Consider the following 21,947-nt stretch of genomic DNA (forward strand, 5'->3'; position numbering starts at 1 on the left):
TTGACCTGTACCCACCTCCTCCCATGTATCTTCAGAGATCTGAGACAAGTGGACTCAGGGAGGATTCGGTTCTCATTGGGCACTGCAGCTTCTAAGTGGCTCATCCTTCCCAGACTGTTCAGAGAGGCGTGTTGATGGAATGCCTTAAGTTGGGTTAGAGAATGAGCAATTCTCAAGTCCTGGGGAGCTGTTTTAACCCTCACAGCAAGAGGCCACATGCAGTTTTGCAATGTTTATTATCTCCTGTCATTAGAATTTGTTGCCTTAACTATTGGGGGGAATAGAGGTGTTTTCACGTGGCTCGACGGTTTCTCCTTTTCATGGTTGTTGGCGTTCTTCCCCAAGCCCAGTTCTGCGGAAGACAAGGGTAAGTCCTGAAGACCCGCTTCGGTGGGGCAGGAGACGCCCAGTCTCTGCATGTGTGGGCTCAGGGGCAGGTCTCGGGGGAAAACCAGTCTTCGCATCTCCTGTCGGGCAGAGAATAATGGCTAAACAGGAGCTCCCTGCTCATAGTTGGGGGGGAAGGATAGTTAGGAAGTTTGGAATGGTCAGCTTCACCTGGCTCTGTTTAAAGTGGGTAACCAACAAGGACCTGCTGTACAGCACAGGGAACTCTGCTCAGTCTTACGTGGCAGCCTGGATGGGAGCGCAGTTTGGGGAATGTGCATGTGTATGGCTGAGTCCCTTTGCTGTCCACCAGAGACTATTTCAGCATTGCTGATCGGTCATGTCAAATAAAGAACCAAATACCAATATCAAATGAAAAGTTTAAACTGAAACAACGGAAAAGAAGCGGCTTCCCGTGCTCCACAGTGGGACCTTGCTTTTACCATCCCTGTGTGCTAGTCTGCACCCGCTGACCCCGGACTCCCAGTCCACCCTCCCCAGCTCCTCCCCACTGGCGACCACAAGTCTGGTCTCTGTGTCTGTGAGGCTGTTCCTGTTTTGCAGATGAGTTTATTTGCACCAGATTTTAGATTCCACATATAAATGATATCATATGGTATTTGTCTCTGTCTGGCTTAGTACGATAATCTCTAGGTCCATCCATACTGCTTCAGATGACATTATTTGGTTCTTTTTATGGTTCAGTAATATTCCACTGTATATACGTACCTTAATTAAAAAACATAGATTAGAGTGTGGGGGCCCAGGGGTGCCTGCTCTGCACAGCAGGCTCACGTCCCGGCTCCAGCTCTGACTAGCAGCCGTCTTGGGCCAATCCCTTAACGTCTAGCCCTTTGTTTCCTCATGGATAAAGCGAGGATGATGCTCACACGATGAGATCATGAAGCCCAAGGCCTTGTGAGGGCTCTGGCACCATACCTGCCCCTCATTAAGGAGTCCACACAAGGATCCTATGGTCTTCGGTTCATGGGGATCCACTCTCCCAGGTGCCCTGTGCGTCGAGAGGCCGTCCCTACCTGGGGACATCATCGTCCTTCAGCAAGGCCTCAGGGAAGGGGGGGCACTGGGTTTAGCAGAAAGCATCTCCAGTTTGGATAGCCCTCCTCTCCTTCTGGGCCCATCAGCTTATGGTGCTGCTATTACTGCTCCATTTTGCTCGTGTTTGTAGCATGTGGCTCAGTTTGCTCACCCTCCCTGAGGGTGGGGTTGAAATTCCATGTCTGGATGCTCCAGCATGCCTGGCTCTGGGCACGTGGACCCTCCGGAGGGAATACTGGTCAGTGGCTGGGAAGATGGGCAGCAGTGACCTGTGAGAGGAGGTGCTGGGGCTGGTTCGTGGGAAAGTCGGTGTGCAGAGTTCTCCGTGTGGCTGCACATTGGAATCATGGGTGGACAGGTGACTAACCATGAGGTTTGCATGAGTTCCAGGGACTTGAGATACTCAGTTTTAAAACCAGGACTGCAGGGTCCTGGGACAGGACTCTTGGTGTTAAAAGATACAAAGTCCCAGGAAAACTGAGCAAGTCAGTCCTGGGGAAACTGGGATGAACTGGCCACTCTACCAGTGGGGCTTTACAGCATGCTGCTGCCCGGGGACTCACCCCCAGAGCTTCTGATCTCTGCTCTGGGGGAGGGAAGATGGGGAGGAGCGTGATTGCCCGGGTGACTGTGAGGTTCAGGGAGGTCTGGGAACTACCGATGGGTAGAAGTTTCTGACCCGGGTTCCGGTGTACACGCTGGAGCTGAGAATGGGTTACAGGCGGCCTGGCATACTGGCCCTCAGCCCTAGGGGCACTGATGGAGTGAGCCCGGATGGGAAGTCCTGCTGAGTGATGATACATAAATATGGGGCATAGAGAACTCATCAAAAAGGGAAATTCTGAGGCCCCACCCAAGACACCCAGGACCCCTTTATGGTAACGACTGCAAGCCTGGGGGATCTGCATGTTCATCAAGCTTCCCAAGTGATTCATTCTGTTGTTTTTGTCCCTAAGTCAAGTCTGACTCTTTGCAACCCCATGGACTATAGCCTGCCAGGCTCCTCTATCCATGGGATTATCCAGGCAAAAATAATGGAGTGGGTTGCCATTTCCTTCTCCAGGGAATCTTCCCGACCCAGGGACTGAACCCACGTCTCTGTGTGTCCTGGACTGGCAGGCGGAGTCTTTACTTCTGAGCCACCAGGGATGTCCCCCAAGTGATTCGTATGCATACTCAAACTTTAGAATGGTAAGAGTGCAGCTCTAGGAAGTACCACAAAGATGTAACAGTAAGAGTTCCAAGGACCTGCCTCCTGGAACAGTCCGACTTGAATTGACCTGGGTCCTGAAGGTGACAGGTGAGGAAGGAGGGGCCAGAACCATCATCACAAAAGATCCCCCTCTCCCCAGACCTCTCCCTCTTCTGGAAATGGCTGTGCTTCTGAACACAAGTGTGGACATCTGCCTTCAGCTCTTTCCCTGAATCTGTGCAGACCTGTGGGTAGACTGGATTTAGTCTCTTGTGACAGTTGGGATTATTCTCAATTCTTACTTTTCCTACCCTGTGGACTTGCAGTGAGCAAAAGTGGAACGAATATATTTCTCTGTAAGCTAGTGAGGGAGAAACAAAGATGCTTGCCGCCGTAAGCACTGAGCTTTAAGGTAATTTGTTTTGCGGCCGGAACTGACTAATGAATCCCTCCAAAGAAAGGAAGCCCTGGGCTTTGTCCCAGTTCTTACTAAAAGACGTTACAACCCTGTGCTAAGAAAAGCTTGCTCACCGTGGTGGCGAGGGCCTGGAAAGGGCAGAAAACCTGTCCAAACTGATAGCACTTGTGAGTGTTGATGTCTCCAAAGCGGCTGCGACGCTCCTTGCGGCCGGCCAGCCTCTTCTCCGTCTTCATGTCCATGAAGTTCTGGAAGGGGCCCTGCTGAGGCAGGTGGGCCGCATGCACCTGTGTGAGAAATCCAAGAAACGAAGGTTCCCGAGCGCCACGGGATCACGGCGAGACCAGGCGGGGGGCTTTTTAGAAGGGGCAGCTCTCATTCAGGCCTCTCATGCAAGAGTTGGGCTTCCGGGTACCTCTCTTCATTTTCTGTATCCCCGGGATGCAGATCAAAGGGCCAACCCCCCACCCCCCACACACACTAACCCCCTATGTGTCGCTGGGTCTGGGTCAGTGGCTGGAGGCTCAGGGCGCGAGCTCTAGTGATGATCCCGCCTCTCTCTATGGGACCTCCACTCACCACCCGCCTCTGTGGCAGATTATTATTATTTTAAAATTTTATTTGGGGTGTAGTTGATTTACGATGTCTTAGATTCAGCTGTATGGCAAAGTGATTCAGTTATACGTAAGTGTTAGTAGCTCAGTCGTGTCCGACTCTTTTCAACCCCACAGACTGTAGCCCACCAGGCTCCTCTGTCGGTGGGATTTTCCAGGCAAGACTACTGAAGTCTCTTGCCATTTTTTCCTCCAAGGGATCTTCCCGACCCAGGGATCGAACCCGGGTCTCCCGCATTGCAGGCAGATTCTTTACCAACTGAGCTACCGGGGAAGCCCTCAGTTATACATAAACATGCATCTTTTTATGTTTCAGATTCTTTCCCCCCATAGTTTATCATAGACTCTTGAGCAGAGTTCCCTGTGCTGCACAGAAGGTCCTTGGTTGTCTATCTTGTGTATAGTAGTGTGAACGTCCATCCCGGCTCCCAGTTTATCTCCCCCGGCCAGTGCTCTCCCTTTGGTAACCATAAGTTTGCTTTGGCAGGGGGAGGAACAGACCAGGCCTGACGTGGAAGAAACCATTAGGACCATCAGGAGACTGCCCGGTTTTGAGGACTTTTCTTTTCTCTGTAGGGATCCCCGATGAGGGTCATGCTGGGTGCATTAGGACCTGCACTCAGGGTTCCCTTTCTCCCCTGCCCTGGCCTCACCAGGTATCAGGGCTGGACAGGCCCTGGGGGAGGCAGACACCACCCGCTCCTGTCCCTCTGGTTTGCACCGGCCTCAGCACTCTGCTCAGCCCACCCCTGGACGGGGCCCATTCTCACTGTTCAGTCTGCAAAGGACGAAGGAGGAAAGGGACCCTTGAGAGACTCACGTCGTTTATTCGGAACCTGTTTGCTGTCGGAGGAGTCAGTTCCCAGCTTCGTCCCAGGGCTTTCACGGAGCTCAGACTCGAGACCAAAGGTGGATAAACAGGTCCCAGGGGGACCGGCAGCTTCCAGTCTGTTCCTGGGGGGTGAGGAGAGAAAGGGCACCGCGGAGGACCCCGGCACTGCACCCCTTCCTTCCGGCCGCGACCAGGGCTGATCTGTCCGTGTTTGACCCCAGCATAACCAGGAGGAGGCTTGTGCGGCTGAGAAAGAAGCAGACCCTCACCCCAGGGCCCAGAACGAAAGCACTTGTTAGGAGATCCACGGAAGCCTGGTGACAATGTTCCGATTTGCTTTTCTGGAATGTGACCAGCTTTGTGGATGTGTCTCAGGCCACGTTTGTTTTTCGTGAGTTGAGGCCACACAGGTTGAGTTGATTCTTGCTCTGGGGGTTTAACTGAGTAGAGAAGGTTCTTAGGGGCTCTGACATGGTCATTTAATTTGGTTTATTAAAGGATGACTTAAGTAAGCCTCTCACTTTTCTGCCTTTGTGCAGGATTATTCTTTGACTTGAGTGTGGAGATCGGAGAACTTTCTCTGTTGATGGCCTGATAATAAACATTTAAGCCTTTGTGGGCCATCTCGTCTATCACAGCCCCAGAGTAGCCGCAGACAGTGTGCAAACATGCAAATGAGCGGGTGGGGCTGACTGTGTCCCAACAAAACTTTATACATTTTGACTTTTGGGTCATTCTTCTGTGTCACCAAATAGTCCTCTTTTGATTTCTTCGTCAACCAGTTAAAAACAGGAAAACACTTCCTAGTTTGCAAGCTTCAGGAAAATAGGTGGCAGGACAAATTTGCTGCCTGCTGTGTGAGCCTTAAAACCCAACATTCAGGAGACTAAGATCATGGCATCTGGTCCCATCATTCATCTCAAATAGATGGGGAAACAGTGGAGACAGTGAGAGACTATTTTCTTAGGCTCCCAAATCACTGCAGATGGTGACTGCAGCCATGAGATTAAAAGACGCTTACCCCTTGGAAGAAAAGCTATGACCAACCTATACAGCATATTAAAAAGCAGAGACATTACTTTGCTGACAAAGGTCCATATGGTCAAAGCTATGGTTTGTCCAGTAATCATGTATGGATGTGAGAGTTAGACCATAAAGGAAGTTGAGCACCAAAGAATTGATGCTTTTGAATGGTGGTGTTGGAGAAGACTCTTGAGGGTCCCTTGGACTGCAAAGAGATCCAACCAGTCCATCCTAAAGGAAATCAGTCCTGAATATTCAGTGGAATGACTGATGCTGAAGCTGAAGCTCCAGTCAATACTTTGGCCACCTGATGTGAAGAACTGACTCATTTGAAAAGACCCTGATGCTGGGAAAGATTGAAGGCAGGAGGAGAAGGGGATGACAGAGGATGAGATGGTTGGATGGCATCACTGACTCGATGGACATGAGTTTGAGTGAACTCCGGGAGTTGGTGATGGACAGGGAGGCCTGGCGTGCTGCTGTCCATGGGGTCACAAAGAGTCGGACATGACTGAGGGACTGAACTGAACTGAACTGTGTGAGTGGATTGAAGAAGGAAATGGCTACCCACTCCAGGATTCTTGCCTGGAAAGTCCCATGGACAGAGGAGCCTGGCAGGCTACAGTTCATGGGGTTGTAAAGAGTTAGACATGACTGAGTGACTGAGATGGAGAAGGCAATGCACCCCACTCCAGTACTCTTGCCTGGAAAATCCCATGGACTGAGGAGCCTGGAAGGCTGCAGTCCATGGGGTCGCTAAGAGTCAGACACGACTGAGCGACTTCACTTTGACTTTTCACTTTCATGCATTGGAGAAGGAAATGGCAACCCACTCCAGTCTTCTTGCCTGGAGAATCCCAGGGATGGGGCAGCCTGGTGGGCTGCTGTCTATGGGGTCGCACAGAGTCGGACACGACTGAAGCGACTTAGCAGCAACAGCAGCAGAGTGACTAAGAACCTATCTGCAAGGCCCCTGCCTACATCAGTAGACAAAGAATCTGGAACAAGAAGGGAATGGACCCAGTTTTTTCTCCTTGGTCTCATCACAGGTGAACCCTTGAATTCAGCTCAAGGGCACCTGAAGCCCCGTGGCTCCTTCAGAGGAGAGTGGTGACGATGGTGTGGAAACCCTAAAACACTCTTTGTTCTTTGGGGATGACTGAAAGGAGTGGGAATGGTTAGAGAAGATGAATGAATCTGGTGGGGGACATGCAGTCACTCTCACATATCTGAAGGCTGCCATGAAGAAGAGGGGTCAAGCTCGTCTGACCAGACCCTGTGGACGGAACTAGAACCAACAAAGGAAGCTGCAGGGAGGCAGGTTTGGGTGAGGTTTGGTTTAAAAAAAGCAACAGTACTGCAGAGAATGCATTTATGGACCATGTTCTGCTCTCCAACTTGTCTCCAGCCTCTTAGAGCAGTGTGGGCAGAGGGAGAATTTGGATACCAATCTTGTCTACATATGGTCCCATCCTGGCAGCTCAGATAGTAAAGAATCTGCCTGCAATGCAGGAGACCCGAGTTTAGTCCCTGGGTGTAGAAGATCCCCTGGAGAAGGGAATGGAAACCCACTCCAGTATTCTTGCCTGGAGGATCCCATGGACAGAGGAGCCTGGAGGGCTATGGTCCATAAGGTTGCATAGAATTGGGCATGACTGAAGTGACTTTGCAAGCTGAGCACAGTGAGCTCCGTATTGCCCAAGAAGAACCAGGGCGCAAGATGTAGGATGAGGTGAACAAAGCCATGTGTGAGGGGTGGACCTTCACCCTCTCTGAGCCTTTGCTCTCTGCTCTCATTTCTCGTTCAACTGTCTGCTCTTCAAGAAAACCGAGCCAAGCTCTGCTCAGCCATCTAGTCTCAAGCACGTTGGCCGGACTGTGCAGTGCTGGCCTGAGTGCTGTGTTCCCCTGACCCTGACACACTGGAGCAAGCGCTCCTTTGATCTGCAGTCTTCCAGATCTCAGATACCCCCGAGCAGAGGCGGTTGAACGCAAGGGCTGTGGTTCAGATTTCATGCCGCACGTGACTCCGGGGCTGGGGAGTGCCGGTTCCCCAAATGCAGCCGCTCCCCAAATGCAGCCGCTCCCGGCATTCTCTGCACTGAGGTTCCAAAAATCGCTGCTGAAACCGCACTTTTCCAAGCAAGGCTGTTTCTTCTGGAACATTTCTCCGTCTCCCCCTCCCCACCACTCCGCCCTGACATCTTACATGTCTGGTACTTCCTGCTGGGATCTCTTGCCTGGCGGAACCCCTGGCGGTTTAGAGGCGCCTCCCCAGGCCGTGAGGGACAACCTGGCTTTGGAGCTGGGCATTCCGCAGGCGGCAGGGCCTGCGGCTCGAGTCTCCCTTCCGCTGTGCCACGTCAGGCTTGCGACATGTGGGGAGGGCAGCCGGGCAGCTGTGAGGGACTGCCAGCCGCTGTAGGAGCATCTGTTGGAAAACTTGCTGTGTAATTTCCGGAGCCTTCCAGGGACAGAAGTGGGTAAAAAACCCCAAATGGAAGAAAGTCCTGATCACTTTCAAGTGGGAGGAAAGTAAGACACAGCCCGGCTCGCATGGCCTGAGCTGCAGGCTCCCACAACGGCTTCCAAAGCTTCCACCGGCCCCTTGGGGACCAAGCCCTGACCTTCTCGGGGGTCACTGATTCAGCCCAGATGGGAGCATATGTAGATGAAAGTGGCGTTCAAATTCTCCCTCTGCCCACACTGCTCCGAGAGGCTGGAGATGAGTTGGAGAATAGAATATGGTCCATAAGTGCATTCTCTGCATTGGTGTGCTATTTTAATGATATGCTCAGTTGATCAGTCGTGTCCAACTCTTTGTGACCCATGGACTGTAGCCCCCAGGCTCCTCTGTCCATGAGATTTTCCCAGCAGGAATACTGGAATAGGTTGCCATTTTCTCCTCCAGGGATCTTCCTGACCCAGGGACTGAACTCATGTTTCCCGCATCTCCTGCATTTGCAGGTGGATTCTTTACCACTGAACCACCTGGGAAGCCTTTTTTAATGATAAAGTATAAATTTTTATATTTTATGTCGTTAATCATGCATATATTGTCAGTCTATCAACAGAGCATCTAGGCACATACAATAATATTTAACATGTGTGAAAGTGAAAGGATAGTCATTCAATCATGTCCAACTCTTCATGACCTAATGGACTGCAGTCCACCAGGCTCCTCTGTTCATGGGATTTCCCAGGCAAGAATACTGGAGTCGGTTGCCCTTCCTTTCTCCAGAGGATCTTCCTGACTCAGGAATTGAACCCAGGTCTCCTGCACTGCAGGCAGATTCTTTAACATCTGAGCCGCCTGGGAAGCCCAACACATGTGGGCTTCCATTTGAACTCCTTCCCGGAGCACCACGTGTTTCAGAGGGGGACCTGATACTGTTTCCACTCAGGTCCGTGCTACCCTCGTCTCTCATCTGAATGATCTCTGCATTTGTGTTGTGGACGATCTCCTCTGGTTTTCATTCACTGAGTTTTTTCATTCACTGGTTTTCATTCCAGCACCTGAAACAGTGTCTGGAGCAGAGTGGGTGCTCACCACATAGTGAATGACAGAATGAACCCACTTTTGTGCCCTGCAGGCTTCCTAGAGTCCCTGTCACGCAGCTGACTGTGCACATGGGTGGTGCACGACCCCAAGGCTTTGATCTCGAAGCAGAGCTGGAGGGGAAGGTGAAAGAGAAGGTTGGAAGCCCGGGGAGAATCGACTCAGCTGCGTGCAGGGGTCTGGGATGCTGTGGGCTCGTGTGCAGACCCTCAGAAGGCGTCTGAGCTGGGAGGCAGGAGGAGCCAGATGTCTGTCTCCTGTGCCTTTGAAGTTGACACTCATCCTGAATTCCGTTGGCAATGAAGAGTTTGCACTTGTTTTGCTTCAAAGTTGGAGTTGTTATCCTAAGATAAGTTGTCTCCTCTCTCCTACTTTTGCTGTATTTCTTGTCTTTCCCTTTCCCACAAATCTCCCTTTTTTTAATGTTTTTTTTAATTTATTTATTTGGTGGCCCCAGGTCATAGGTGTGGCATGTGGGATCTTAGTTCCCTGACCAGTGATTGAACCCAGGCCCCCTGCATGGGGAGCATGGAGCCTTAGCCACTGGGCCACAGGGAAGTCCCCTCACAAAGCTTCTTGAGGACTAGTTTCAGTGCTGGGGAGCAGGACCAGACTTGGCAAAGCTTGCAAAAGCTTTCCAAGCTCAGTTTTATCTGGTTCACGTCTTCACAGTTTTCACTGGCTTCCACGTGACTGAAACCAAGAAGACTTTCAGGGACTAGAAAGCGATTTGCAAAACGTGAGCCGGGTCTGCATCACTAAGAGCCCTTCCTGATTCTGTGTGACAGCGGGAACAGGAGGCAGTCAGGACTTATGTAACCCTGGCTCTGGCAACTGGAATTTGTCTCTCTGTTTGGGACTCGGTATAAGTGACAGCTCTGAGTTAATGATCAAAAAGGATTGCACCATCCAGGTAGTGAGGCTTGAAGATAACTTTTCACCTTAAAAACACCCCCCGCTTTTCTCTCCTGCACCCAGGAGGCACGCTGAGCAGAAGCATCACGTGGATGTCTCTGCGGAAGGTGTGGCTTCTTTGCCTACAGCAGGAGATGGAACTGCGGAGATGACTTGCCTTCCTGTCTTCCTCTCTCTTCTGAGCTCCCGCTCCCGACCGCGCCCCGCTCTGGTGTCTGCCGCTGGCACTAGGTGACGCATCTCCATTCTTCTATTTTTAAAAGTTTGGCTGTGTCGGGTCTCCGTTGCATCCTGGGGCATCTTCCCCGCGGTGGGCGGGCTTGGCGGCCCTGCGGCGAGTGGAACCTGAGTCCCCTGCATTGCAACCTGGTTGCTTCTCCGCTGGACCACCAGGGATGCGTCTGCCCCCCATTCTTGAAGAGATGCCTCTTTGGCAGCCGATCTCTTCCTGCCAGAATGAGGTGTGCCCGGCTCGGTCCCTGCTTTGCAGGAAGAGCCCAGTTCCCAGACATGAAGGCAGCATGTCGGGGAAGGGCTCGTGTGTCCTTGGCCAGAAGCAGACTCTCTCCCTGAGGGCGAGGGACCTGCAATCTGTGGCTGCTGAGCCCCCTGCCCTGCCTGGCCATCGGTGTCCCTGGGAGTGGTCCGCTTTTTCCCAACCCTGGGTTTGACCTAAACGCAGAAGTGAGAGCCTTGGGGGTCGGACGCTAAGTCCTGAGCACTGTAGCTCTGCAGACTTGAACTTTATAACCTGAATTCACTCGCCTCCATTCCCTGGGTCCCATCCCATCAGCTCTACCCTCGCCCCCGGGCCCCAGTTCCTGAAATGGAAAATAGCCCGCAGGTTCCCCAGGACGGCTGGCCTTACCCCTGGCGTCCTTCCGGGACTCTCTTTTGCCAAGAGAAGCTCTGTCCTCCGCGGCCTTGTCGTCGCCGGCATCCCTGGCCTTGTTGCCCGTGACCTGGGCCCCTTCTCCCTTCAGCAGCCTCTGACCAAGGGCCTGGGGCTGCTCTTCAGACAGGGCTTCCTTCTTCTTCCTCCTCTCACTGGGCGCTCTAAACACAAAACCCCCGTCAGCGCCGACGCTCTGAGGGCATCAACTGCCCCTGAACGTGGGGCCTGGCCTATGGGCTTGAGTGGAAGGCAGTGAACGGAGAGCCTAACTTCAGGAAAAAGGATGTAAACTGGAGAGAAAATGGATGGATGCGATCCCTTATCCTTGCATATAGTAGAGGGTGGAGAAGGCAATGGCACCCCACTCCAGTACTCTTGCCTGGAAAATCCCATGGATGGAGGAGCCTGGAAGGCTGTGGTCCATGGGGTCGCTGAGGGTCGGACACGACTGAGCGACTTTACTTTCACTTTTCACTTTCATGCATTGGAGAAAGAAATGGCAACCCACTCCAGTGTTCTTGCCTGGAGAATCCCAGGAACGGGGAGGCCTGGTGGGCTGCCGTCTATGGGGTTGCACAGAGTCAGACATGACTGAAGTGACTTAGCAGCATAGTAGAGGGAGAGATGAGTAGACATGTCCAGTGCCCAAGTAGCAGGGCGATCGGAGAGCAGGTGCGTGCGTGTGTGTGCGTGTGTGCGTGTGTACACACACATATCTATACACATTCATGTATATGAATGAAAGAAAATAGTTCTTATGAGCTAGTATTTCATTTTTATGGGGTAAGCTTAATATTTGCTGTTATTTAGTTATTCAGTCGTGTCTGACTCTTTGGGACCCCATGGACTGTACCCGCCAGGCTCCTCTGTCCATGGGATTTCCCAGGCAAGAACACTGGAGTGCCATTTCCTTCTCTAGTGGATCTTTCTGATCCAGGGATCCAACCCATGTCTCTTGTGTCTCCTGCACTGCAGGCAGACCAGTTGAAAAGCAGGTTATTTTGGGGGAATATCAAACACAATTCTCCTCCAAGTCATCCCTCTTGGCAAGACCCACCAGGAGCTTCCTGACAGCCCTGCCCACTTCCTCCCCGCCCCTCCCCACCCCCAGCGCTGAGCATCCAGGCCCAGGTTTCTGTGCCTCCGGTTGTGTTTCTCACTCTGCCTGGAATGTCACACTTCTCCCCTTTCCTCATTTGTGCTCCCATCCTCCTGGGGCCTCCTCCTTGCCAGTCCTCCATGGAGTGGTCCATGACACCTCCCGCCTCCCACCCATCCGTGTAGACCTGCCCTCCCTCTGGTCCCCAGCCCCTTTCAAGCATCTCCATTCTAGTAATGACCGCAAGCGCAATACACGATCCATCTTCGTGCCTGTCTCCACTGTTAGGTACTATGCTCCACGAGGGCTTAGACTCCGTCTTGTTCACCAGCGCACCCCCAGCACGTAGCTCTGTATCTGTCAGGAGACAGACACTAAGTTCATATGGGCAGATGGACGGGTGGGTAGATGGGTTCGTGAATGGGTGGATGACTGGGTGGATGGATGGATGGAGGGATGGGTGGGTGAGTGGTGGATGGAGGAGTGGATGGATGGATAGATGGTTGGGTTAAGGGATGGATGGGTGGGTGAGTGGGTGAATGGGTGGGTGAACAGGCGGGCGGACAGATGGACGGATGGGTGGATGCCTGGGTGGATGGATGGATAGATGGATGGGTAGAGGACAAAATATGGGGTAAAGGTTGAGGAGAATAAAAGACAGTAGATCAAAAATATGAACTATGTGGAAGAGAGTTGGAGGCATGATTAATACACCTCAGATCCACAGTGACACCCAGAGTCGGTCAGGAGCAGAGAGTCAGGGCGCTGCTTGTACGAACGAAGGTTGCATCTGAGATTCATCGAGCCTCCACCTACACTAAAGGCTCAGAAAAGGGGACATGATTTTGCGTCTGCATCTTGTGGTTGGCTCATCTGAAGAAGCACTAAGTGGCAAGATGTCTGGCGAGCTTAAGTTCTTCCCTGAAAGCCAGAGATGTTGCCTCTGAAACCCAACGTCCTGGATGTGATAATTAGAAGAGAATGTTAAGATTTAGACACCACCGTGTCCCTCTGGGAGCCCTGGTTAACACCAGGCATCGAACTGTCCTCCCTGAGGTTGGACGGGCACCTGGAATTTTCTCCACACCTTAAAAAAGCGTGCGGCTTTTCTTTGATGAGTTTGAACTTGGCTTCTGAAGCCTCTGTGCACTTGGGCTTCTCTGCTGCTCCTCTGCGAAGACGCAGCTTCAGCAGTTTGTGTGCTGCTGTTGTGCGTCTCGGGGCAGTTGTTTAGAAAAACAACATTCTTGCACTCAGGGGACGTCTGCTCTGTGTCGGACCACCAGAAACCTCCAGCTTTGCTAGCAAGTTGTATCATTTGAACCGATCACCCGGAGGCGCATTTTGGCACAAGAAGGAAATCAACACTCAATAAAGATACTATTATAGTGTCTCTGGTGCCCTATTCAAGGATCTTAGACCGTGTCCCTCTATTACGGATTCTTATTTATGAAGTCGGAGCTGGGCAGTACCAGTTACCAGACCCGGGTGAAATGCAAATGAGCATGGACCCTCAGGACTCCTTGTCAAGATGGATTGACCATTGAGTGACTGCTGGTGGGGGCAGAGATGTCCCCTCATGAGAATGTATTCTGGCATATAAAATTATGCTCATAAAATGTTGGCGAGAAGAGTAGTCTGAGGGCCCTCCATCAAGTCACCCATGGGGTCGGGCTGCTCTGCATCTGTTTTCAATTAACTGTGTTTATTATCTTTGCATCTCACTCCCCAGCTCAGCATAATCAGTTAGGAACTATCTCCTGTGATCTTAGCTGAAAGCCTGTTTTTCTAAGTGGAGCTGGCTGTTTGCTTTCACGCTCGAGGTGGTGACACGGCTCCCTTCGCTGTGAGTCTGGTGTGTGCTTTCTCGGCGCCGCAGGACGGGGCCTGGGGCTCTGTTTATCCAGCACTTGTTTTCTGTTCCCTGTGGGGTTGCAGATGCTGTGTTGGGTGTTAGGATGGAGTGGGAACAGAGCATCAGTGAGTGAATATCTAAAGAGAGAAGTTGTCCTTTGTGAAAAGTGCTGGAAGGGAAACTAACAAGGGAGAGAGACAGTCATTGTGAGGGCCACCTTCTGAATTGCTGGGGAACTGGAGGCAAAAGGAAAAGAGGGCAGCAGGGGCTGAGATGGCTGGAGAGCATCACCTACTCAACGGACATGAACTTGGTCAAACTCCAGGAGACGGTGAGGGACAGGGAGGCCTGGCATGCTGCAGTCCATGGGCTTGCAAAGAGACACAACTAAGTGACTGAACAGCAACAAGCTTCTGAATTTACTGGTCTACCTCTTTGGGCAAGAGAATTTGGATCTGAGGCCTGAATGATAAGAGTGAGACATTCAAGCCCTTCTCTGGCGGTCCAGTGGTTAGGACTCTGCATTTCCACTGCGGACGGCTCAGGTTTGATCCCTGGTTGGGGAGCTAAGATCCTGCGTGAGGCAGTGTGACCCCCCCAGAACAAATTGGTTAAGAACAAGCCATTCAGAGAGAAACTAGGCTCTCAGCTGTGTCTGACTTTTTGCAACCCTATGGACTGCAGCCCACCCAGCTCCTCTGTCCATGGGATTTCCCAGGCAAGAGTACTGGAGTGGGGTGCTATTTCGTCCTCCAGGGGCTTTTCCCAACGCAGGGACTGAACCAGTGTCTCCTGTATTGCAGGCAGATTCTTTACCATCTGAGCCACAGGGAAGCCCAGTAGGGATGATCCAAGCTACTTACTTAATGTTATCCTTTCAGTTTCAGCAAGTGGAACCCATTTTTTAAAGCTACTCTTTAAAAATGACATTTTCTCTGTATATGAGGGATTGAAAAAAGCCAAAAAAGTACAGAGGCTGCTCTTATAACATTTCTTTGGTAGGTCTCTGCCTTCCTATTAATTTTCAGCAGAGTCTGTTTGATTTTCCACTAGCTTGCTGGCGTCCGAGAACAGGCTGTTCCGTGCTCTGCTTTGCTTATCTCCCTTTCTGTTTGGTTCTAAAGGTGTCTGTGGTGCTCTTAGGGAGTGTGATGTTTGAATGATTGGTGAGCAGCCTGCACTGCAAAATGCATTCACTTGCGGTTATCACTGGTGACCTGCTTGGAAGAAAAACTTGTCCCAGCGGATTTCTGGTGTGTGTGCCTAGAATCTCAGAGCCGTGCAGGGGAAAGTCTTCTACTTTTGGTAGAAAAAGCTTAATTTTGGGAGTCAGAGAGCTTCAATCAAGTCCTTAGCTCTACGGTCATCTAGTTTAAGACTTGAGGACTATGATAAGCATTTTTTTTTTAAGTGTAAGAGTAACATTTCATTCTCCAGGGGATCTTCCTGACCCATGGATCGAATTCACGTCTCCTGCATTGGCAGGCAGATTCTTTACCACTGAGCCGCCTGGGAAGCCCCATAAGTGCTCTACAATATTGGGCAAATTACAGGCATTCAGTCCAGTTCAGTTCAGTCGCTCAGTCGTGTCCGACTCTTTGTGACCCCATGAATCACAGCACGCCAAGCCTCCCTGTCCAACACCAACTCCTGGAGTTTACCCAAACTCATGTCCATCAAGTCGGTGATGCCATCCAGCCATCTCATCCTCTGTCGTTCCCTTCTCCTCCTGCCCCCAATCCCTCCCAGCATCAGGGTCTTTTCCAATGAGTCAACTCATCGCATGAGGTGGTCGAAGTATCGGAGTTTCAGCTTCAGCATCAGTCCTTCCAATGAACACCCAGGACTGATCTCCTTTAGGATGGACTGGTTGGATCTCCTTGCAGTCCAAGGGACTCTCAAGAGTGTTCTCCAACACCGTGTACTATGCAGTAATTCACAATTTTAAGGGATATACTCCATTTAGAGTTTTGAAAAATATTGGCTATATTCCCCTTGTTGTTCAGTATATCCTTGTATCTTCTTTTATTACTTTTTCCTTGTAGCTTATTTTTTATCTAACAGTTTGTACCACTTAGTCCCCACTTCATCTCGCCTTTCCCCGCCTCTACCAGCTGGTAACCCCTGGCTTGTTCTCTACATCTGCAAGCCTGCTTCTTTTTTGTTATAGTCGCTAGTTTGTTGTACTTTTTAGATTCCATGTATAAGTGATATCATACAGTATTTCTGAAAATATCGTTGAACTCTGTTTCTGTCTGGAAGGCGTGAATAATGAGATATATGTAAACTGCAGAGTAGTTGTGAAGACAAAAGGAAGCGACACGTGACGTTCTTAGCATGAGACAGTTCATGCTGGTCACCACAAACTGTCTATCACATTTTTATTATCAAATTTACAAACACAATGGTTGCCTATTGGACAGGAAACAAACATTCCTGGTTTGCAGCTCTTGAAAGGCTGTTGACAAGCATTGCAGTTGTGTGTGTGTTGGGGGGGGAGGTGCGGGGGTCCTGGGTGGGTTTTCTCTGTTACAATCGAGCAGAGGTTTGCAGACTGGACCTCCTGATTGTATACTCTAAATCAGTTTGAACAAAAAATGTAAATTTCGCAACAAATGGGAACTTTCCTATGCAACATGGATTACAAGCTTCTCTTGAAAAACCGTCTGGTGGCCCGGGGCCCCCCACTGCAGCTGGCGACTGGCGCTATGATCCAGACGCTGATGTCAAGGTCCGTGTGTCCTGCCCGGTTCCCTGCCTGTCTTGGAGTTGTTGTTCTTGTTTAGTTGCTCAGTCATGTCCAACTCTTCGCGAGCCCATAGACTGTAGCCCACCAGGCTCCTCTGTCCATGGGATTCTCCAGGCAAGAATACTGGCATGGGTTGCCATTTCCTTCTCCAGGGCATCTTCCCGACCCAGGGAGAGAATCCTATCTCCCACATTATAGGCGGATTCTTAACTGCTGAGCCACCTGGGAAGCCCACCCATCTTGGAGAGCTTGGCCTTTTATTTCATGGACTGTGGACCAGCTGGTAGGACCTTGGACGAATTTTCTAATTCTTTTAGTTTCGGTTTCCCCATCTGTAAAATGGAGATGCTGATAGTAAGTCTTACCCCTGAAGTTTCTTTTGAGGAGGAAATAATATGTTTTCCCACAGTGCTTGGCATGCAGGAAGCCCTTGGGGCCAGCTATGGTTATCCTCACTGGAACAGTTGACAGATCAGTGGGCATCTGGTTGAAATCCATACTTGGATGGGTGAAGCAGACACTTAGACACTGGTAGAAATGGAACTATGGATATGACAGGCATAAGTTATAGGGAAATCATATCTCTGAAAAATACCGGTAAGATTTTCTGCTTCATCCACTTGTACTTGATCCCTTCCCCATGCTGTTTCAGGAAAAGCTTTTAGACTGGTTCTCGTCCAGCCCATCCACTGTCCATCCTTCCCCATCGTGGAGCTGCCGGGTGGATTCTATCAAGGGAGCCCTTGCCTCTGGCGTCCAGTTCGTTTAGGCAGATGGGATGCTCAGTGGGGGGTGAAAAGAAGGGGAAAGTGACGGCAGTACTTGCTCCTTGGGCTGGCTCCCCCCTGGGAGGCTGTCTCAAGCCTCCTGAGATCTCAGCTGAAGGCTGCACGCGTGCGTGAAGTCGCTTTAGTCACATCTGACTCTTTGCAACTCTATGGGCCATAGCCCGCTAGGCTCCTCTGTCCATGGGGTTCTCCAGGCAAGGAGACTGGAGTGGGTTGCTGTGCCCTCTTCCAGGGGATCTTCCTGACCCGGGGATCAAACCCCCGTTTATTGCATCTGCTGTGTCCCCTGCATTGACAGGTGAGTTCTTTAGCACTGACCCACCTGGGAAGCTGAACTGAAGGTTACCTGCTCTCTTTACACACTTTGTGTGTCTGGGTTTGGTAAGCCTGCCTTCGGGCTGTCGGGCCTCGAATCTCCAGGCGGTGATGTTTACACGGTTGCCAGCCTCAGGTAACCCTAACCCTAATCCTGCTCCCTGTGTGGCTCCCATAACTTTGTAAAGCCGCTTTGATTTATCCTACATCCAGTAAGTCATCAGCTGATGTGGCTTCTACTGAACTGGAGACAATTAGGGTTATTGAAGCAGAAAGTGGAGAGAGTGAAGTCATTTTAAAGTCCTCATCTCCCGTTGGCAAGGAATCCACAGCTAGGTAGAAACTGGGTTTTGTGAAGAGAGAAAGGGTTTTCTAAATGCCTAAGGGTTTCCTTTAACATATACAGAGCTGAATGAGATCAGGGAGGGTCAAGATGGAGGGGATATGCGTATACTTATGGCTGATTCACACTGTTGTACAGTAAAAACTAATGCAGGATTGTAAAGCAATTATATTCCAATGAAAAAATAAGTTTTAAAAAAGCCATAGTGCAGAGCAGCTGGAGGAAATGGCTTTGGGGAAGTGCCCACCCCATAGGAAGAGGAAGTGGAGACCATCCCCCACGCGGGGGCGTGTCTGGGAGGCAAGAGCTAGGATGCTAACCCCCGGCTAGGTCCCCCAGCCGCCTCCTCCCCGACTCCACCTGGTTTAGCCAAACCGGGTGGGATGACGGAGAGTCAGACTCGGGAGAGTCTGCACAGGGTGGTCCACCCCGGGCCCCCTGTATCTGCCGGGGTTGCAGGAGGTAGAAGGCTGGATGCTGGGACCCTTCTGGCCCTGCCGAGAGGTCGCCGGGGTGCTGAGCGCTCGGTCAGGGGCCCGCCCTGCACAGGGACTAGGTGATCTGAGGGCTGCAGGGTCCTTGGGCTTCGGTGGAGGCCAGCAGGGCGCCACGGGGCAGAGAGGGCAGCTACACCTGAGCGAGCCCGTCCAGGTGCTGAGCGCGCCGCCCGTGGCCGAGGACCCTGCCCGGCTGTGCGCCTGCCCTGCCTCTGCTCCGAGTTGGGAAGGGGCGGGAGGGGTGACCCCTCGAGGGAGAAAAGCCTTCGAGCTGACTCTTCATTCCCCTGAGGGAAGATGAGTTCATCTCAAGGTGAAATGCTTCAAACAAGAATAGAGTGAGTTCCCCTTCACGGGGAGTTTTGATTTTTCTCGGCCATCAGGAGGACCGGGAACTCCAGAGCAAGACACTGGTGCGAACGACTTCCTTTCCTCCACTCCCCTGTGCTCTGGGTAAACTCCGAAGCCCTCTCTGAGCCTTTCTTACAAGAGGGATTCTTTACAAGAGACCCTTGGGGCTTCCCTGGTGGCTCAGAAGGTAAAGTGTCTGCCTGCAATGTGGGAGACCCAGGTTTGATCCCTGGGTCGAGAAGATCCCTGGATGAGGAAATTGCAAGCCACCCCAGTGTTCTTGCCTGGAGAATCCCATGGGCAGAGGAGCCTGGTCTGCAGGGTCGCAAAGAGTCAGACACGACTGAGCGACTTCACTGTCACTTTTCACTTGTGGCCTTGGAGCCACGTTGAGTCAGATTAGTGGTGCTGAATGCACTTCACCTACTGCAACGACTTTTACTTAGTTAATTTTACTCTAATAACTTTAAACGAAATTAATACGGAAAGAAAAATGTCCACATCCCCTCTACCGTACTGCAAAGACATCCACTTTCAAAAAAAAAACAAACGATTTTCTTATTTTTTATATTGTTAAAGGACACCACCCTTATGGCAGAAAGTGTAGAAGAACTAAAGAGCCTCTTGGTGAAGGTGAAAGAGGAGAGTGAAAAAGCTGGCTTAAAGCTCAACATTTAGAAAACAAAGATCATGGCATCTGGTCCCATCACGTCATGGGAAATAGATGGGGAAACAGTGGAAACACTGTCTGACTTTATTTTTGGGGGCTCCAAAATCACTGCAAATGGTGACTGCAGCCATGAAATTAAAAGACGCTTACTCCTTGGAAGAAAAATTATGACCAACCTAGGCAGTATATTAAAAGCAGAGACATTACTTTGCCAACAAAGGCTCGTCTAGTCAAGGCTATGGTTTTTCCTGTGGTCATGTATGGATGTGAGAGTTGGACTATAAAGAAAGCTGAGCACTGAAGAATTGATGCTTTTGAACTGTAGTGCTGGAGAAGACTCTTGAGAGTCCCTTGGACTACAAGGAGATCCAACCAGTCCATCTTAAAGGAAATCAGTCCTGAATGTTCATTGAAAGGACTGATGCTGAAGCTGAAACTCCAATACTTTGGCCACCTGACGTGAAGAGCTGATTCATTTGAAAAGACCCTGATGCTGGGAAAAATTGAGGGCAGGAGAAGGGGACGACAGAGGATGAGGTGGTTGGATGGGGTCACTGGCTCTATGGACATGAGTTTGAGCAAGCTCTGGGAGTTGGTGATGGACAGGGAGGCCTGGCGTGCTGCAGTCTATGGGGTTGCAAAGAATCAGACACGACTGAGCGACTGAACTGAACTGAAAGGACTGCTGCTGCAGCTGTGAGCTTTTTTAAACCCTCTGCTTAAGGACAGCTCGGCTACCGACACCCAGAGCGGGTCTCCAGGGACATAAAGGAAGAAAGGGACGGATAATTACCTGATGTCGTCATATGGCATCAAGCTTCTGCTGACCTGGTAGGCCTTCCAGTTACTGAAACGGGACATTCTTCGGATGGTGTTCAGATTCAGTAGTATGGCCGGAATTTGTCTCTTCACTTCCGGCTTCTTAGCCTTTGCCCTTACACCAAATCCCAGGATTCACGGGGATCGCATTCCATCCTTTCTCTGGCATCCTAGCCCTTGATTCGGGGGGCTCTGGACTGCCTTGGAATGTTGACATTGTGATGTTGCCAATGGAGTTCCTAAGCCATTTGGAACTGGAGTCCTGAAGAAGAGATTTTAGCTCTGCTGACCTCTGCACGGCTTTTCGCTCCTTTGTGCATTCAAGCACGTGACGGTGGGGAAGTGTTTTACTTGGACTGAGGGATGAGCACGAAGCAAAATTCGTTCCCTGCTCTGGTGTGTGTAGCTGTGAGTGGGACGCTTTGGCTATTCTGAACCATGCCTTATTCCTGTGTTTTTGTTGACTTGGATCTGAAAAGAAACGTGATCAGATCTGCTCAGGTCACACACAGCTCTTTGCGACCCCACGGACTATTGCCTGCCTGGCTCCTCTGTCCATAGGATCCTCCAGTCAAGAACACTGCAGTGGGTTGCCATTCCCTTCTCCAGGGGCTCTTCACAGACCAGGGATTGAACCTGAGTCTCCTGCATTGGTAGGTGGGTTCTTTCCCACTGAGCCACCTGGGAAGCCCATCCACTCGTAGTGGAGATGCCTGTTTCAATAGGACTGCCTAGCAGGTTCATCCAGATATGATGCTGCCGTTGGGAACCCTGTTGTTAATGGAGCGTGCTGGTATCTTGAGATGCCATCTGTTTGTCTCTCATATTCCCAGGGGTGTCCCTCTGCTGTCCACAGTTTGCAGGTTCTTCCAGAAGGGCCTTCGCTGGAGGCAGCCTTGGAGCCACACAGGAATGGACTGACTTTTCCATGTGCTGGAAGCGGCTGTTCTTACTTGAGCCCCAGCGAGACAAATGCAGGAAGCGTTAGCATCAGTTGCCCGGTCCTGTCTGACTCTCTGCAACCCCCATGGACTGTAGCCCACTGGGATCCTCTGTTCGTGAAATTCTCCAGGCGAGAATACTAGAGTGGGTTGCCGTTTCCTTCTTCAGGGGATCTTCCTGACCCAGCAATCAAACCTGGGTCTCCTGCGTTGCAGGCGGATTCTTTATCATCTGAATAAAAATCTAGACACAGAATCTATGGACAAATGAGTGAAATGAATAAGCTATTAAAAATAAGCCATTTCATTAAAACTTTATAGTTTTCCCCACTAAAAACCAGGCTTTTTTTCTGTTCCTGAGGTCTGCTCTGTTAGCTTTACTAGCGACTGCTGCTGCTGCTGCTGAGTCACTTCAGTCGTGTCCGACTCTGTGCGACCCCAGAGACGGCAGCCCACCAGGCTCCCCCGTCCCTGGGATTCTCCAGGCAAGAACACTGGAGTGGGTTGCCATTTCCTTCTCCAATGCATGAAAGTGAAAAGTGAAAGGGAAGTCACTCAGTTGTGTCCGACTCTTGGCTACCCCATGGACTGCAGCCCACCAGGCTCCTCTGTCCATGGGATTTGCC

At 51.0% G+C, this 21,947-nt stretch overlaps 1 protein-coding gene across 1 annotated transcript; it reads right to left on the reverse strand.

The window, feature by feature from the left end:
• Nucleotides 1-104: 104 nt before the first annotated feature.
• LOC102395016 lies at nt 105-21,220 on the reverse strand. Its single transcript, XM_025279358.3, has 5 exons — nt 20,355-21,220; nt 10,868-11,055; nt 4,491-4,624; nt 3,170-3,343; nt 105-467 (listed from the first exon to the last, which is right to left on the reverse strand). The coding sequence occupies exons 1-5, from the start codon at nt 20,420-20,422 to the stop codon at nt 237-239; spliced, it is 795 nt and encodes a 264-aa protein (XP_025135143.3). The 5' UTR covers nt 20,423-21,220; the 3' UTR covers nt 105-236.
• Nucleotides 21,221-21,947: the final 727 nt, after the last annotated feature.

Source organism: Bubalus bubalis, chromosome 3, assembly GCF_019923935.1.
Source record: "Bubalus bubalis isolate 160015118507 breed Murrah chromosome 3, NDDB_SH_1, whole genome shotgun sequence".
NCBI lineage: Eukaryota > Metazoa > Chordata > Mammalia > Artiodactyla > Bovidae > Bubalus > Bubalus bubalis.

Coding starts and splice junctions, on each gene's coding strand:
- LOC102395016 (XM_025279358.3), bottom strand. CDS start 20,422: ATGTCCCGTTTCAGTAACTGGAAGGCCTACCAGGTCAGCAGAAGCTTG. Junction 3,344..4,490: donor ACAGGTTCCGAATAAACGAC/GTGAGTCTCTCA, acceptor TTTCTCACACAG/GTGCATGCGGCCCACCTGCC. Junction 468..3,169: donor TCCAGGCCCTCGCCACCACG/GTGAGCAAGCTT, acceptor TCTGCCCGACAG/GAGATGCGAAGACTGGTTTT.